This window comes from Lissotriton helveticus, chromosome 11, assembly GCF_964261635.1.
Source record: "Lissotriton helveticus chromosome 11, aLisHel1.1, whole genome shotgun sequence".
Classification (NCBI taxonomy): domain Eukaryota; kingdom Metazoa; phylum Chordata; class Amphibia; order Caudata; family Salamandridae; genus Lissotriton; species Lissotriton helveticus.
Genome location: NC_136072.1, coordinates 1,137,081,949 through 1,137,100,043, shown reverse-complemented (window position 1 = coordinate 1,137,100,043; position 18,095 = coordinate 1,137,081,949). Strand labels below are relative to the sequence as shown.

The window sequence follows — 18,095 nt, the reverse complement described above, 5'->3', positions numbered from 1 at the left end:
TCAGATGTGCCTGTTCAAATCTCTGAGGTCCACACACATCCGGATGAGTTTTTACCACCCTCCTTAAGAGCTAACTCGACCGGATCTAACCATTTAGATGACTCTATTTCCTCAATAACTCCTTCCATTATCAATCTATTGATCTCTTCTTTGAGATGTTCCAACATGACAGAACCATCCTGAATCTATGTGCAAAAGGTAATACATTATTCTTCATATATGACCTTGTGCTAAAAATTCCTTTAAAGTCCCACTTTTCACTAATATATCCTCATGCTCCTTCCCATTTCTTATCCACTACCATGGTGTACGGCGACCATAAAACCACTAACACCATCACTTCCTTGTCATCTACATCTACCATCTGCCATACTTATCTTATCTTATCTTATGTAAAAGTTTTATAAAGCGCTTGCACACCCATGGGTAATGCTACATACTATAAAACCGTCTCTAAACAACATTCTACCATGTTTGAATCACAACATACTCTACTTGTGGACACGAGCTAATCACGAGCATAACAATGAATAATGCTCGTGACCACACGCATCCACAAAGCTATTCCCAACACAAATAGCTGGTTCTAAGAGGTGGCAGTATCTGTGACATCATAATGAAATGGAATGCTAAGTGTAGAGACAATATCCTGATCCCCTCTCTTGGCTTGGCCAATATTAAGTCAGTCCACTTCAACTAAGGCATGGGCAATGTGGCCTAAAGATGAAACAGCCGCTTGAGAGTCCAAATCTTCTAGTGGAACTAAACCTGTAGAGGGTACGTTCGGGTTCTTCAATTTTTTACCTCCAAGTTGGCATGGACTCATTGGGTCTGGAGAATCACAGAGTCTATGGTTACTTTTAAAATGGATGTTTCAACCAGATGGTGGCAAGGACCTAGCTTCCATCACCAATAGGCCATCCACCAAATCAGGGCCATCCAGTACCAGCTTGATCGAGTCATGTTTATTCAACTTTCCAGAAAGACGATGGGCAGAAATTCTATCTTTATGTATTAGGAAGTACCACTGTCGATTGGAACGAATCCATTGAATAGTTTTAATTATGAGTGCTTGCTTGCCTTCCCTTTGACCTGGTTTCAGTTTGGGTACATTTGTCATGAAGATTATAGCCTCTCTATTAGAGCCTGACCGCAGTGTCCAGCCAGAAAAATCCAAGGCATGTTTTCAGTCTTACATGAATTTCCTCTTGGGATCATCCCATGGGTTGTAAAACAAGAAGTAAAACCATCCCCACACTCCTTGCGAGGTAGAATGAATTAGCTGCCCTAGGAGACCATGGGATCATCAACCGGTTAGCATGGCTTTGGAAGAGCAGGGGCTTTCCCCTATTGGATTTACTCAGATCCACATGGCCTCTCTGATCAAAACTCCCTCTTTGGGTCTTCCTTAGATCTTTATTTGGACCTCCACAATATAGAGTTGGTGGCTTGCCTCATGTTGTAATCATTAGGGCCGTTTGCTATAATGGCAGAGTGACTAGGAGACTTTTTCCTTTGGGGCTTGAGGATACAAGAGGCCCTCAGACTAGTAGATGTTCCTACAGCTAAGGTAGAAGTCTCCGGTAGGTCCCGCAGTCTTCTATTCAACTAAGATATTAAATCTTTAATTAAAGAAAACTCAGATTTCAAGCGGCCCATTATGGTCTTGATTCCCATGTTATCCAAGGCCTTATCTTTCGCCACATGTTCAACCAGAGGCATGTTTAGTCCCGGAGATGTTGCCTTCAAAGTGTGACAATTGGTGTAGCTTGGGCTGTCTGAATGCGAACTAGACCCTTTGTGAGAAATAGCTTCAGTTATTGAGATGAATTCATTGGCAGATGGAGTAGGTGGCAGGGCTCCATCCCAAGTGGGATTAATGGATCCTGTAATCTTAGTGGCAAAAGATGAAATAGCCACTGAGGGACCTTTGTTATTGGAGGACGTTTTCTCAGCAGGGGCGAGTTTGGCTTTGGAGGCACCCTTATAGAAATGTGTAATTTTACTAGTGGTTTGAGGCAGCTTCCTTTCTTTATTCAGTATGCCCTGAACCGCCATAATTAGCTCATCGATCACGTGGAGTGTACAATATTTGGCCCCATACCTGGAGCTTTTGGCCCCTTTACATTAGCTGAGGGAGCATCTGTTGTCTTTCTTTTTTGGCCATGTTGCAAGAAATAATGCGAATGAAGAGTCCAGATAAAAGTAAAAGAGATTAATATTGAGTCGTCCAATCCCAGGGAAACCTTCAACTAAGATAAAATAATCAGTGCCAATTGCTGATAGATGATAATATGCTAGCGGCAAAATACTCAAATTCCTCCAAAACCAAATAACAGCAATTGGATCTTACCAGTATTATGTTGTTATACACAAAGTAGTTAGGGCTACTGCCCTGCCAGCAGAATCAAGGAGGATGGACATGCCCTGTCTCTTCCTGGCACTGACGGGCGCAGAATAGGCCCACCCTATGCCTGGGCTTTGCCCTGGCTTGCCCCACGCAGCCGGTATGAGAAGTGAGCTATATAGCGGCAACTGTTTCCTAGGGCCTCCTCTTTCTGCCCCCTCCTTGGAGCAGGAATCCTGGGATAGGTAGTCCCCACAAAGTCAGTGTCCCCACTATCTATTACTTAATAGTTCCTACTAACAATTGCTCTTAAATTATTTCCATCCCCACTGCGGATCACTTTTGGCTGTGCATAGCAGGTATGGGCCACAGGGCCTGGAATTTCCCCAGGCACTGGAATCTACTCACGGTTGGTGCCCCACCATCACTGTGCACAGCATTTAACTTAAGACCTGGCCCGCACGCAACCCACTACTTTCAACAAAGGGCTGTTGGCCATGACATTTCAAGCTAAGTGGGGGCTTACCACTTTTATATCTTTGTTAAAAAAAATTGTATTGTTCTTTTTGTTTTTGGGAGGGGTCCATGAACTCTAACGAAGGATAGCAAACCCCTAGACTCTCATTGGCCAATGCTGGACCCCCACTGGTTTTGTGAACAGGTGGTCAGCAAAGGTTCAGTAGCCCGTGCTGCAATGTTCACGGAACCTGTGCCAGGGTTCACAAATGTCAGAGCCTCACTCCTCTGCCCCGTGTCACTGTTTTCTTTTCTTTCAGGACATGAGAGCCACGCCTCACATCCTCTAGTGACAGCCACTACCTCAGCCTCTAAGTTGCAGACTAGTGTTCAAAGACCCACATTTGAGTGCTGTGTGAGGTCTGAACGCTTAAACATGATCCTGTCCTGTTCTTCCATTGTATGGGTAGGTACCAGGTGCGGCCGGTACAGGTAAGAGCGGTGAGTCGGAGTGAGGGCGGACTGTGGGTGGAGTTGACATACGACAGGATAGGTAAAATAAAATACATAAAACCACTTACCTTGCAATGTGGCAAGTGCAAGGTTAGTGGTTTTATTTATTTATTTTATTTTCCCTATCCTGACAAATGTCGACTTCCCCCCGCCCCATCCCATGACAACTGCCCTCCCACTACTCTTACCTGTACCTGCCGCGCTTGATAACTACTTACGAAAGCCATAATGTCACCACATATGTGGTAGGCAAATGCCCTTGTGAAGCTGCCACTTCAAGAGTGAAAAGTCAGGATCAGGAAGTGGTGGGGGCGAGGAAACAAGCCAAGAAGCACAGCTTTGTTCCGGCATGCCCTCCTATCAGACTGAAGCCTTTATATAAAAAAGAAACAGGAAAATGAAATTACATCATACATCACATGACAGGAAACATAATCAATTGGGAAAACTAGAAAGAAATCAAGGAAGAGACAGCCATGATGGGAAAGGGAAAGAAACAGGAACGAAGATTGGAACCAGATTAGCTGCAGAGCAGCTTCGAAAGGCAGCTGCAAAACCTCAGGCAGGTGATTGCCGTTTTGGAGCTGAGATGCAAGGAGAAAGTTGCTTGGAGTGCAGGAGCACAAAGGAAGTGAAACTCAAAGCCTGTCACTCTGGGCTTCATGCAGTGCTTAATTTGAGCCGGTGGTTTCTGGTGAACAACACCGTCAACTAATTGCCAGCATTGGGGCTTATGACAATCTGCCACATGGTGGTGCTGTCTAGCTAATTTAAGTATTAGCACAACTAAAGCTGTGTGTGATGCTTAGTAGCTGTGTTTGTACTGTCATTGCCAGCTGGCAGGGGCAATGTGTGGTGCAAACTGCAGTGCCCTCAACAACGAGAGCCCCGGCACTTATTGGTTTACAGATTAAGCACTGGCTAAGTACAATGTTTCCTGAGACCCAGGAACTGTAAAACTAGGGCTGTGTGAAATATTCAGCTCTGCCAGCGGAATTGACAGAATTTCGGCAACTCCACATTGCTCTTGTACTGCGGAGTTCCTGCCAAATGCCGCCACTCACCAAGTGGCGGGGAGTCATCTTGTGCATGCCGCAAAATGATAAGTGGGTGACCGTGAGCGAGTTTTGGCATCCCCTAGAATGATTTTTAGTCGCTAGGAGGGTATCTGTAGAGATTTTCCAACAAGGTCAAAAGACTGCCACTAGAGTAGAAAATCTATACGAGCAGCAGCAAAATCAACTCAAGTAGCTGCACCCTCTGGCTTGCTGCATGGTGCCGAGTTTTCAGCGGGGAACTTGCTCCTGGGGCCTTATTTATGAAGGACTTGCGCCACCGGTGCGTCACTTTTTCCCATGTTAAAAGTGACGCACCGGCGGCGCAAGTCCTTCATAAATAAGGCCCCTGGTGTTAAATCGCAGCGCAAGCAACCTGGAATGCCTATGTTTGCCCATCAGAGGACCTTCGCAGAATCATGCAGATTTTTTTTGGTAACTCCTCAGAATTCCGCTGAGTCTAATACTGCATGTTCCGCCCACCCCTTTGTAAAACATGCAAGGCACCATGGTTTAGCCGAGATGCCACAGTTTCAATAGGTGCACAAACCCAAAATGCCACAAAAGGTACAGAATTACTTTACACAAAATCAAGCAAAAACTACTTTTCCTTGAATAAAGGTGTGCTTTCATGCAAAGTTTGGTTTCATTCTATTTACCCATTTTTTCAGTAGAACAAAGCAAACATTTCTATGAGAGTTAAGATGGTGCAAATCACTTTTCGTACTGCCTCCCCTTTAATTCCCACAATCTTGACAGAGCTGCAAAAAGCTTGTCATGCTGAGCACAAATCAGATTCATTCTCTATAGTAAATTTTCATTTAGATTTGTCGAATGGGGCCAGAGTTTTTCAGAATGCACACACACACACACACACACAGACACACACACACACACACACACACACACACACACACACACACACACACACACACACATATATATATATATATTCACTGAAAAAACCATAAGTTTCAGGCCTTATATAGTTAGGAATTAGCATTTAAAAAACCTTGCAAATTCACTGAAAAAACCATAGGTTTCAGGCCTTATATAGTTAGGAATTAGCATTTAAAAATCCTTTGAAATTCACTGAAAAAACCATAGGTTTCAGGAGTTATATAGTTAGGAATTAGCTTTTAAAAAACCTTTGAAATTCACTCAAAAAACTATAAGTTTTAGTGGTGTTATAGTTAGCTGGACATTTTACTCATACAAAACCATTGAAATTGCTCCTATATAGTTAGTTGTACTAACTATATTTCGCGCACCCGCAATCGACTTCTGATGATGTCACATATTAGATCATTCATGACATGGTCAGTGACATCACTGATGACATCTCAAATGACATCACTGATGACATCACTGATGACATCATCCACGTGACAATCACATACACCTTTTCATACACTATTACAATTTTTCATCACTCTTTGTAAAATACAGAGTATCATATTTAAATCCATTGTCACAGCAATACAAGTATCTAAAAATCCACTCAGTGATTCATAGATATTATTATACAATTATTATATATATATATTTATACATATGAATGTGTATATATATATATTTATACATATGTGTGTGTATATATATTTTTATACATATGTATGTGTATATATATATTTAAACATATGTATGTGTAAAAATATATGTGTTTGTGTGTGTATATATATATATACTACTGGCCACCTTCACATCACGTGTGCGTGTGTGTGTATATATATATATATACACACACACGCACACGCACACGTGATGTGAAGGTGGCCAGTAGTATATATATATATACACACACAAACACATATATTTTTACACATACATATGTTTAAATATATATATACACATACATATGTATAAAAATATATATACACACACACGCACACGTGATGTGAAGGTGGCCAGTAGGTGGCTACAGAAGGAGATTGAAAGTGGGGAGTGATGAGAGTAGAGATTCCTTGGGATTTTTAACGCTGACTTGAAGATTTAAAAGCTTTTGGACTCAAGCACAAGATATCATCACATAAGTCTATGAAGCTGCCTGTGTAGGACAGGTTGATAGTGCAGTGTGTGAATTGATTAGGTAATTGTTCTGTGACCTTCGAGCTATTGTAGATGGCAGTGATGAGTGTTAACTCACTGAACCATGCAGCACATTTGGCACAATAATTGTCATTATTATAGTTTTATAGCCCGCCGTAGAGGGCTATACCGGCTATTAAAGGCCCTCTCCAGCGTTAACAAGGGAGAGGGACTTTATTAGCCGGTATAGCCCAGCTACGAAGGGCTATAAGGCTATTAGAACATTCTGCCACTAGAGGGCATAATGTTCTAACAAAAATAAACAAAGCCTTATGGGAGCGCAAGGGGATTGGAATCCCCTCAGGCTCCCTGAAGCCCCTGTTCACAGCCAGAGCTGTGAACAAAGAAACATTGGAATGTTGGTGCTCCAGGCTTATACCAGCCATTATAAGCCCGGAGCACTCCATTGTTTTCAATGGAGCTCCCAACATTCCAATGTTCTAATATACCATATGGCACTGTGAACATGGCCAGTATATCTGCCACTATGTAGCACTATTTTCAGGTTTTTCTGCTAGAGTAATCCGTAATGTAAATTTCTCTTGACACCATGGAGAGAGGCACTGATTCTGTCACAGACTATATGTGGGAATATTTTATCCTTTGGGTTCAGACTATTCATTCTGGGGCAGATATATTTGTTTCAATAAAAGTTTCATCCGCTTCAGCTACACATATGTTTTTTTAAACTGTATTGTAACTTGCACTATTCTCCCCTCTATTAATGGAAAGAGGTGAAAAAATTTGCTGAGTGTTTATTCTTGTGCTTTATCTTTTAAAATATATTCTCAGTTCTGGTATTACCTAAGACTGATTTATTTTACTAAATGTATATGTATAATGTACTTATAAGGCTTCTCAGCCTTTCCTCTTGATTCATTTGTCCGTTATTGACTTATTCACATTTTAATTCCATCCACTACAGAGCACAGCATGAGGCAGTTTGTCTGCCCTAGTGGTGGGAGAATATTCCTCTCTACCGACCGAGCTTGTGGTATTTTGCCCACTCCACATTTCACTTGAAACGCGGAGTTCTGGCAAAACACCATCAGCTGCCATATGGCAGAATTTTCCTCTCGCACGGCTCGCCATCATTAAGTTGGCGAGCAAGAATTTGCACCCACTAGTGAGATTTTTGGGTGCTAGAACATCTGCTAGTGAGATTTCTCAAAGTAGGCGGTCACAGCAGGTTGCAACTGTTCCCATTGAGAAAGCTGCAGCTGGAGTAGAAAATCTACTCGCGCAGTAGAAAGAAGCAGTGCCCGCTGGAATGCCATGTACCGCCGTTCACACTGATTTTACAGCACGGAGCAAGCTCTGGGCTCAAAAAATCAGCACGAGCAGCATGACGTGCCCAATTGTGCCTGCTGGCGGAACTCTGTGGAATCTCATAGATTTTTATCCAACTTCCCAGAATTCCGTGGAGTGAAACTCCGCAAGTTCCGCCCACCCCTAGTCAGCCCACTTTAGCCATTGGCCAGCTTCACAGTGAGTGAACACATTCTACCTTTTCACAAGCAGCACGTGTGTGCTTTTTGAGAGCAAAAACATATTTTTGCTTTTAGTCACTGAATTTTTTTAATTACAAGGCCCTGGCAGCTTCCCCGACTCTAAAGTTTTGCAAAACCAATACAAAGTAAAATAAACATTTATAAAGTCTAAAGGCCGGCTACCAACATCAGATCTATTGTCTTTGTCAGTGTGTGTTAACATATGTGTTGAGCGAATGTTCGGGTTGTTCAATGTGATGGGTCAGCCATTATGCATTGTTCAAAGGTAAAGTTGAGCTTTTGAAGTTATTGTAGCAATCAATTTTACACTTGCTGTAGGGTTACTTTTAGTGGAGGCTGCTACTGGGAAGTAGTGGTGAGGCAGGAAGGATATGTTTAAAAAATAAAAATAAAATCACTCACCTTCTGGCCAGACGGCTGAATGGCCACTGCCTCTCCTCCATCCCCTTCCTTCTGTAGAAGTAGGAAGCACCAGGCTCCCCTAAGCCAATCACAATGCTGCAATGCAGCTTTGTGATTTGTCTGAGGACAATGGTTCGGTGCTCAGACACGGACTGGGCGCCTGGGCATGTTCTCCACCCAGGCTGTACAATACGACCTGTGGAGAACCTGCAAAGTGGGCATGACTGTTTAACTGGCCCAAGACAGCTGGCCAAACAGTCATGCTCACATAGAGAGGGCCAACACTCCCTCTCCCCTCTCCTGCCCAGCCAGGCCCTGCAAAACGGCCTCAGCATGGGAAAACAAATATGATAATAACATTGCATTATTATCATTTTATTTTTCCTCTTTTGCAGTGCTGAAAGGCAGTGGGGCGACACTTCTCCGCCTTACCATAGGAGCCTCCCCTGGTTATTTTACCCATAGTCGGAATGTCACTTGGTACAACGTCATAGGGTGAAGTGATGTGAGATATTGTTTCTTGTGTTGTGAACAGGGTTCCATTTCCTTTGAAGTTATCAGGATCAAATGCTGTTCAATGCCGCCTCCTGTGACACCACTGTGAGTTTAAGGTTACTTATGCCACCTCTATGATGGCAGTAGGTATTAGGGTTGAATTATTGGGGTGAAGCTATCATAAATGCATCAGATGTAGTAGCAGTGGAGTCAATGGATGCCAGGGGCCCCCTCTCCCCAACCCCCTCAATGTTGGATATGTGTTACTTTACAAAACAGTGCACAGGTGACCCATTTTCCTTGAGATCTCAAGGCACCTTTGTTATGTCACTCTTGGCTTGATCCACTTCCTCTGATGAAATTGGAGGATCAGAGGGATTGTGATGTCACTTCCACTGTCTCTATGGCTTCTTGCAACCATGATTTTTCCAACACGTTTCAAGAGCCATCTCTTAACTCGTGTTATCTGTACCATGCTTGTAATTGCGCCCATAGGGCCCGATTCACAGAACTAATTTAAGACAAAATCCTAAACTTACTACTTTTGGTATTCACAGAAGTTAGGATTTTGTCTTAAGTTTGTCTTAGGACAGACTTAAGACAGACTTAAGACAGGCTTAAGATAGGAATCTGTCTTAATTCTGTCTTATGTTTGTCTTAAGTTTGTCTTAAGTCAAACTTAAGACAAAATCCTAACTTTACTACTACTAAATGCCTTCTGTGAATACCAAAAGTAGTAAGTTTAGGATTTTGTCTTAAGTTAGTTCTGTGAATCGACCCCTCAGACTCCAGCAGTTCTGTCACGTGCACAATACTCAGCTTTTCAGCTTTTTCTTTTTCCTAGTATTAGGTGTCTTATTGGTATTTTATAAATTGCATGAATTGTTTATCATGTTTGCATTGCTGGTTTTAGATTTGGCGAGAAACCTTTAAAAGCTCTCATAACCCATCCAAAGGGAAAGTAATCTTTTACTCTAAAATGTAAATGATAATGATGAAAGTTTTTTAATTATTGAGTACCAAGATATTGCAAAGCTTAACTTCCAGCATGCCAAAGTGTTTTAGAATATGGCCTTTTTGCCCGTAGCCGAGGGCTAGACTGGTTATTAAAGGCCCTGAACTGGAGCGGCTCCAACCTATAACAAGGAAGAGGGCCTTTACAAACTGCTATAGCCCGAGGCGGAAAGGTTGTAAGACTTTTGGAACATTCCTCCAATTGAGGATAGAATGTTCTAAATTAAAAAGGGAGAAACAGAAAGAAAAGCGTTAGAATGTTGGATCTACGGGCTTATACCGGCCATTATAAGCCCGTAACTACTCCATTGGGGAAACATTCTTTACATCGCGGCTCAAACAGCACTGAGCCGTAACAACGCAGTCCAAACCAAAATGATGTCTTTACAACACATTCCTTTACCAAGCAAGTCATTAGAACGTCTTGCCTTAAAGAAAGCGTTGTTAGATTGATGCTGAACTTTAAGTCCATCACTTATCCTACTGTTGCGCAGACTGGAGTTGGAATAGTAAATTAGACTATTCCAAAGTCCAGCACTTTCCTTAAGGCAAGTTTTTCCAACAACTTACATGGTAAAGGAATGCGTAGTAAATACGCATTCATGGTTCTGACCGCATTGTACAGGCAGGTGTGGGAAGTGCCTGCATGGTTCCAAGATACATCCACTTTATTATCTTCAATGCAGCACTCAACATTCTAATTTTCCATAAACATCACTGATCTTTTGCTCTCTCTGTTTTTTGTGTCCCCAGGGTTGGCCAAACCTATGGGCCTGGTGGAAGGACCTGGAGGTCTGGGCCAGGGTGGGATGGCTGCCACGTTAAGAGAAGACAGCCATGAATCGGAAGCAAAGTTTGAGGAGTACGGCTATAATGCCCAGCTCAGTGATCGGATATCCCTGGACCGATCAATTCCTGACTACCGACCCAAAAAGTAAGCGCACTCATTACTAACTTTTGTGCAACTGTTTGCGCCCGAGGTTGTGTTGGAAGGGGGACTGGCTGACATAACAATGACGGGTAAATATGGAATTTCTCTGCTGTACCAAGACACCATACATTTCCATCCAGTCACACTTCTGTTTCAAGTTTCTTCAAAAAAATGAGACAATCTAGGCTTATATTCTGTTTAAAAATTGGCATATCCATATTTTCTTTACTTTACTGTACTTTTAATTAGGTATTTTTAAATTTGGGCTTTGGCAACTTTAAAAAAAAATAAAGCAACATTCAACTTCAACAACTTTACCATGTTGGTCAAGCTTTAAAAACTATAGTGGGTGAAAAATAACCAAAAACTGCAGGCTTTGCAGAGGAAAAGACTTGCACTATCTACTTGCAGTTAAAAAATGTGCAGGAAAACATATATTTGTCATATCAACCTTTCTGTGCTGGAAATTTCACCCGTTAGCAAAATGTGTCAACTTTAAAATAGTTTTCTGGGTAATTTATAATGTCATACACCCTTACTGTTAAAGTTTGTTACCAGAATATTGCAACTAAACTAATTGCTAATAGAAATACCATGTCCTAAACATTTTGGAGTAAATAATAGAACATTTACGCTCAGTTCAAATATATTTTTGTAAACATTATTTGGGACATGACATGACATTTGTGTCAGACAATATTTTTGGGCATAATATTCTGATATACTCCTACTCTAAATGATATTAATTTTATATTGTTGATACTATTAAAATATGGATGACATTATTGTCTGTCTTAGACCAATGTTAACAGTGCTCTCACGTTTCTGGCATATTGGCATCAGCCACTCATTGCAACTTCATAGTGTGGTCTTTACCAAAAAATTATGGCTCCTTGGCAATATTTTAGGTAATTGACACACCATGGGCAAATAAAGCTGATTTCATTCATGTACTCGTTTGAGGTATTTCATGATTGTGAAATAACTTTATTTCAAACAGAAGTACAATATGTTAAAGAAAACAACATCTTTTATATGATTATGTAGTATTAACATAGGCTGATCATTCCTCTTTTAGAAGATTTAGACTCTGCTATTTCGTACAGGAAGCCCTACCTGGGTGGAGTAACAGAAAAGCTACCTTGGGCTTCATTCCCAAAGCTAATTGTAGTTATAAATTACATGTACAACCACAAACTGTTGTCTTTAGGGTTGCTGTTCCCATATCCTTATTCACAGAATCACCATTTCTGGCATTCCCAACCCAAAATTCCACCCTTCGTTATGAAAAATCCAACAGTGCGGCAGACCTTCTGCTCGGGCATGATGAAGGTTTTGGATGGGCCATGCGTGTATCCAGGGGTGAGACTGGAGAGGCATTGGGAATGTACTGGACATGCACAAAAACAAAGCTATTTGGGAATTCTTTACCATTCACAAATTTGAGCAGGTAACTGCTGCAAAAATCAATGCTGGACTAAATTGATTGTAAACAATTTATGTATTTTTTAATGAATATGGTAATTTTATAGCGCAAACCTAGCCAAGAGAGGCATAAAGTCAGCAAACAATAAGAGAGGAAGCAGGGTTGCGGATGGTTAATGCATCGTGATGTAGTGAACTCTAAAGATTAGAGTCTTCAACTCTTTCCTAAATTGGAGCAGCATTGATTGATACCGGGGTGTTGTTCCAGATCCTGGGTTCATGGATGGAAAAGACCTGAAGTCTTGTATTTGTCTTTTTCACACTTCTTAGTTTTCAGTCTCAAAGTGTCCTGGTTGTGTGTGTGCCGAGAACCATCAGAGATGGTGAGCTTGTCTGAAAGATAAGCTGGGGTGCTGGTCTTGTAAATGATACCGCTGGTTTTGAAGATGGTGCGGGCCAGTAAGAATAGGCAGAAGGTCCTTCAGGATGGGGGTGATGTCATCATAATTTTTCGGGCCCTGGATGAGACATACTGTGGCATTTAATAGGCCCCTAAGTGGTGCCAGTGTGGAGTCTGGGAGGCCACGGAATAGGGTATTACCACCAATCAGATGCAAGAGTACTAGACATGTTCAGCAGTCCTGGAAGAACACATCTTTTCAGTGGTTTAGGGGAATCCTTTCATCCACATGGAAAAATATCTTCCTGGCAGAGAAAATTAGGAAATAAAATTAAATTTGTAGAGACATGTTTCCCCAACACTTACTGTGGCGGATTTTCCTTAACGCCTTAACCGCGGCGGTTTTTCTGCCGCGGTGCGGGCGTTCTAAAGAGCGGACGGGGCTGTGTTGGCCGTTGGACGTGCGCAGCACCAGCGAGGTAGCGCTTGCGACGTCCAACGGCCGACGGCAGCATGGAAGGGGTTAATGACAACCATGAGGTGTTCGTGTGTGGAAGTAGGAGTAACAGGGTCTGACTGGCCAGTAGTGAAACCAGGCAGTGCCAGAAGGACTGGTCTGACTGGTACATCGGTGGGTCGTTTTTAGGGCTGTTTGCTGGCCAGTTTTATCACCTGCCGAGCTGTTCATTCTGTTAATTTCCCTGATATTAAAACAAACATTGCCTGCAGCAAGCTTAAATCCATGGAGTCTCCCATACCTCGCAAAACACTTATACAACTTGTCTTTGCAAGTTCAGAACTGCCGAAATTTGCAAACATGGCCCACTTTTTAGCTATAAAATTCATTAATGGGGACACTTTTATTTTGGCGCCCTTGCCTATTTTCTGTCTCAATCCAACACTGATGAGTAATTAGCATAGATTTCTATGTTTACTTCTAATCTTCTAAAAGTCAGACTTTTACTAAAATCACATTAGGATAGATATGCCTTATGGATTTCTGCATTTTTTTCTGATGTGTTTGAAAATCATGCTCCCTCAGCATGTTAAAAAAATAGAAAGACGAAGGTTAGTAAAGGAAAGGGGGTTCAGGGGTCCCAGATCAACCAAAGACATTATGGTCGGAAGTTCCTTAATGAAATCAGAACATTAACATTATATTTAAAAATTCCCTTTTTGAAACAAAACTGGAGCAATGTTTAAAACGTCTCCTCTTGTTCTGTTTTTATCTCAAAACAAATCGAGAGGGACCCCTTCAACAGCCAAAGGAGGAGGGCCCCAAGTAGACTTCAGTCATAAAGAAATCCCCTTTGGAAAACCAAGTACTACTGAAACGTTTGCGCTTCCACACCCACTCAGATCATACCACCAGAATATAACACAAACATCATCAAAGGCCCTCTGTTGATAAAAATATATATCTTTTCAATTTATTATTTCTAGAATAATAAAAGGATAAAAAATACATGATTCAGCAATTATATGTACATGCACATTTAAAAACAATACACAATAAATTAAAAACCAAAAATGGGAGAACCAGCAAGAACAATCATTTCTGTAAGCTGACAGGCAAATACATTAGACCCAATTCATTGATCTAGCATTTGACTTGTGTATCATACTTTTAACAAAATAGAAAACGATTGACCAATAGAGTCTACAGTAGGCCTGTTGACACAAGGGTTTTAACCAACAACACTTTGCATTGTGGGACGTGTAGTTTCCATTTTCCCAATAAAAGCTTACAATTCCCTCATGCAGAGCGATGTTGGACTAAAAACCAGGACAGATTAAAGGTGTCCTCCATAACTATGGGAGGCTGGCAGCCGTGGGTACCGCGTGAAGCTGGATTTTCCAAATGTGACCTTCAGCTGAACTTATCCCCCAGCATGGCACTGTCCCGACAGATTTGGACTCTAAAAAGCTCCAGAACTGCTGAGCCGTGGCAGAGGTTTGGAACACCCCTGCTGGTTTAGTAATGAGTTCAACCAGGAAGCAGGCAGGTCATCACAGGTATGAAAGTGCTCTGATGCCTCTAGAGAAGTAGTGTCGTGAAAGAGCAGCCAGGCGGCAGCCTTTTCATTCCTTGATGCTCCTGTCAGAGGCAGGTACCAGGAAGGGGCAAGACTTGTTCATGCTCCTCATCACTCGGTTAACAGGAGTCACGTGCTGCTTAGACACAGTATCATGATTAAAATGTGTGGTTGTACACCGGGCAAGAGAGGATGGCATTGTTTGATGTCTTTACAGCTGATACAATCTGTCTTCAAGAGAGTTCTGAAATCAGAGTGAAAGGAAGATAATACTTCTTGTGATGTCACAAGAGAATGATATCATATGTATTCTATTCTGATGTCACAATTCTCTGGTTACAAAATCATTTGGCATCACACAGGTCTCCTTGTTAACATTATTTCAGTCTGCTCACCCTACAGGTGCTGGTGGCTACATTCACCAAACTAAGTTAACTGATACCATGGCCCTCATTACAAGATGGCAGATATATGAGCTGAGATCAAGCCAATATGACGTTGTTGTCAAAAGAATGGGGAATAACAACACAGACTCAGAATTACTGGGTTCTTCCAACACCTCCCTCCCACCCCACCCCATTCCTTTTCCCCTGATTCCAGGGGAATGTCCACAGACAATTACTACCTGCTTTAAGAAGGTGGCAAATGACAGCGGGGGCCAGTGTGGGTCTAGGGGTGCAGGCAGAGGGCAGGGATGTCATACAGGGCGAGGAGATACTGTGATCTGGCTGGAGGGATAGGTTATAGGGTTGTAGGTAAGGTAAGGGTGTACTTAGCTTGCAGAGCAACCCCCCCCAAGCCCACAGATCTGATGTTACCAGGTGTGGAAACACAATACCTAGGCAGGGCAGCAATATCGAATAGGGTTTGGGGAAGAGAGTGCTTGGATGGAATCACCCCATTGGCTGATTTACAGCAGCGGGTGACATGCAATAACAGCTGGAGAGCAACGAGAGCTTGTCGATAGTTGTAGCCCTGCTGTATGAGGGTTGCTGCTAGTCATCAGTTGAAATGTCTGTCTGTAGGAGGAAACAGCATTATTTTCAGGTCACCTTTGCATCTAATCCTTGATCACCCACCGTGGTTAATTTGTAAAAAGAAAAAAGTGCTGGGGCTCTTGTCAGGAGGCATCTTGCAGAAACCTATTTCTCCTGTTAGCGCCGCCTAAAACAGAACCAATCACTAACCATGAAAGTGGGGAGAGGATGTGGTGTAATGGTCAGACCTGCTGACTTCGGCACTGGTAAACCAGGTTGGAGTTTCGGCTTTGGCTCAACATCCTGTCATTCTGTGCAAATCACTTAATCTCTCTGCAATTGAATGTGTTCTTAAATGGTGCTTATGAAAAGCGCTGGTGTTGATGATTAAGTTCCGGTGTTGAGCACCAGTAACCACCGTCTCAAATTAAGCACTGTTCACCCCATCAAGGACCTCATTACGAGTCTAGTCTACCGCAGCACTATTCATGAGTGGGATACTGTTCCAGGCCATTCCAAAATGCCAAGTGTCTTGGGCGTGGCCAGTGGGTCAGCAAAGTCCGACTCTGTGATGCATGGGCAGTGGGCAACTGCTGTGCACAGCCCTTGCCTGCCCTGCTTCAAGATGGCGGTCAATGGTTGTGGATCTGGGACCATAAGCTTCCCGGAATGGAAACCAAATCCAGCTCTGGTTATTATTCCCCAATCAGGGTGAAATAACTTGAAATCAACAAATTCATGCCTGCATCAAGGAGACTTCCCTAGAACTGTTTGTTGTTCCTGCAAGCACTTGGATGTCCCACAAAAATTATCTAAGGTGTGGAGAGTACACAAAGTTTAAAGGGTGCTTGGCAGCTTGCAAACGTCTCCATGGCAAGGACACTGTAGAATTCATTACTGAGACAAGTTAGGGACCTTCTCCCCTTTAGGAAGAGATTAAAAACGTGACTGTTCCCTAAAGTTTAAATTTAATGTCAGCCCCCGGGTGTGCCCTACTCCAAATTGTGCACCCTTAATGTCAACGCCAGGATGCCTGTTAGGTGATAGAGCGCTTTGCAAGTGAGATAAATAAATAAATAATAAATTACATCACCTCTATGACGCTAAAGACCATTAGGAGTATCCCTGGTCAAGTGTAGAGACTTGTGTTGTAACCACCCATCCAGGTTTGCCATGTGACCTCAGCTCTGAATGGGAAGTGCATTCCTGCAGCGTACAGTCGACACTTGGCCAGGCTCCCGAAAGCCTTTGCGCCAGTCTGCCGCTTTGCCGAAAGCCATTTGTTTTTCCTTCAAATGCTCCGGAGAAACAAAAGAAATGCATCTCGGGGGCTTTGAGGAATAATTAATGGTGCACGCTTCACTGCAGCTCACCAGTAAGTGCTTTTTAATGAACTGCTGAAAGCATACAGTGCTGTTCATATGTGCAGCTCCCGGGGCCAGCATTAAGGAGCTGTCAAAGTGTTTGTGCGAGTCAGAAGCCTCGTCGGGCTCTCTCAGGTCAGACCTTGGTCCAAGATTTGGACTAATCTTGAGAAAGGCTTTTCAGAACAGTGCACCCCCATATCTCTGCACTATTACACTAAGTGACCTCTGCATCGACCAGACCATTGCATCATTACATCCTCCTGACCGTACATAGATTTGACCATTACATCAACTTGACAATTACGTCGATCTGACCATTACATCGACTTGACCATTACATCTACCTGACGCTTATTTAAACTTGTCCATTTCATCCACCTGCCCATTACTTTGGCTTGACCATTACATTTACCTGACCATTACATCATCACATCAACCTGAATATTACATTGACTTGACCATTACATCCACCTGACCATTACATCGAATTGACTACTATATCCACCTGACCATTACATTGACTTTGCCATTATATCAACATTAACCATTGCACAGACCTGACCAATATATTGACCTTGACCTTTACAATGACCTGACCTTCACATCGACCTTATCATTACATTGACCTGACCATTAAGCATCGACCTGACTGTTACATTGACCTGACCATTACATCGACCTGACCGTTACATCGACACCTGACCATTACATCAACCTGACTATTACATCGACCTAACCATTACATTGACCTGACCACTACATCGACCTGACCGTTACATTGACCAGACCATTACATCGACCTGACCGTTACATTGAGCTGACCGTTACATCAACCTGACCATTACATTGACCTCACCATTACATCGACCTGACCATTACATTGACCTGACCGTTACATTGACCAGACCATTACATCAACCTGACCGTTACATCGTTCTGACCGTTACATTGACCAGAACATTACATCGACCTGACCATTACATCGACCTGACTATTACATCGACCTGACCATTACATCGACCTGACCATTACATTGACTTGCTATCACTGCAATTTGGTTCTTGTGCCCTCATTGATG

General features: G+C 42.5%; 1 protein-coding gene across 1 annotated transcript in view; it reads left to right on the top strand.

The window, feature by feature from the left end:
* GALNT9 (polypeptide N-acetylgalactosaminyltransferase 9) overlaps positions 1–18,095 on the top strand; it is a 796,816-nt gene that overhangs the window by 136,704 nt on the left and 642,017 nt on the right. The window contains exon 2 of the mRNA XM_078667888.1: positions 10,635–10,815. Within this exon, the coding sequence (XP_078524014.1) occupies positions 10,635–10,815 (181 nt within the window). The remainder of the gene's footprint in view (positions 1–10,634; positions 10,816–18,095) is intronic.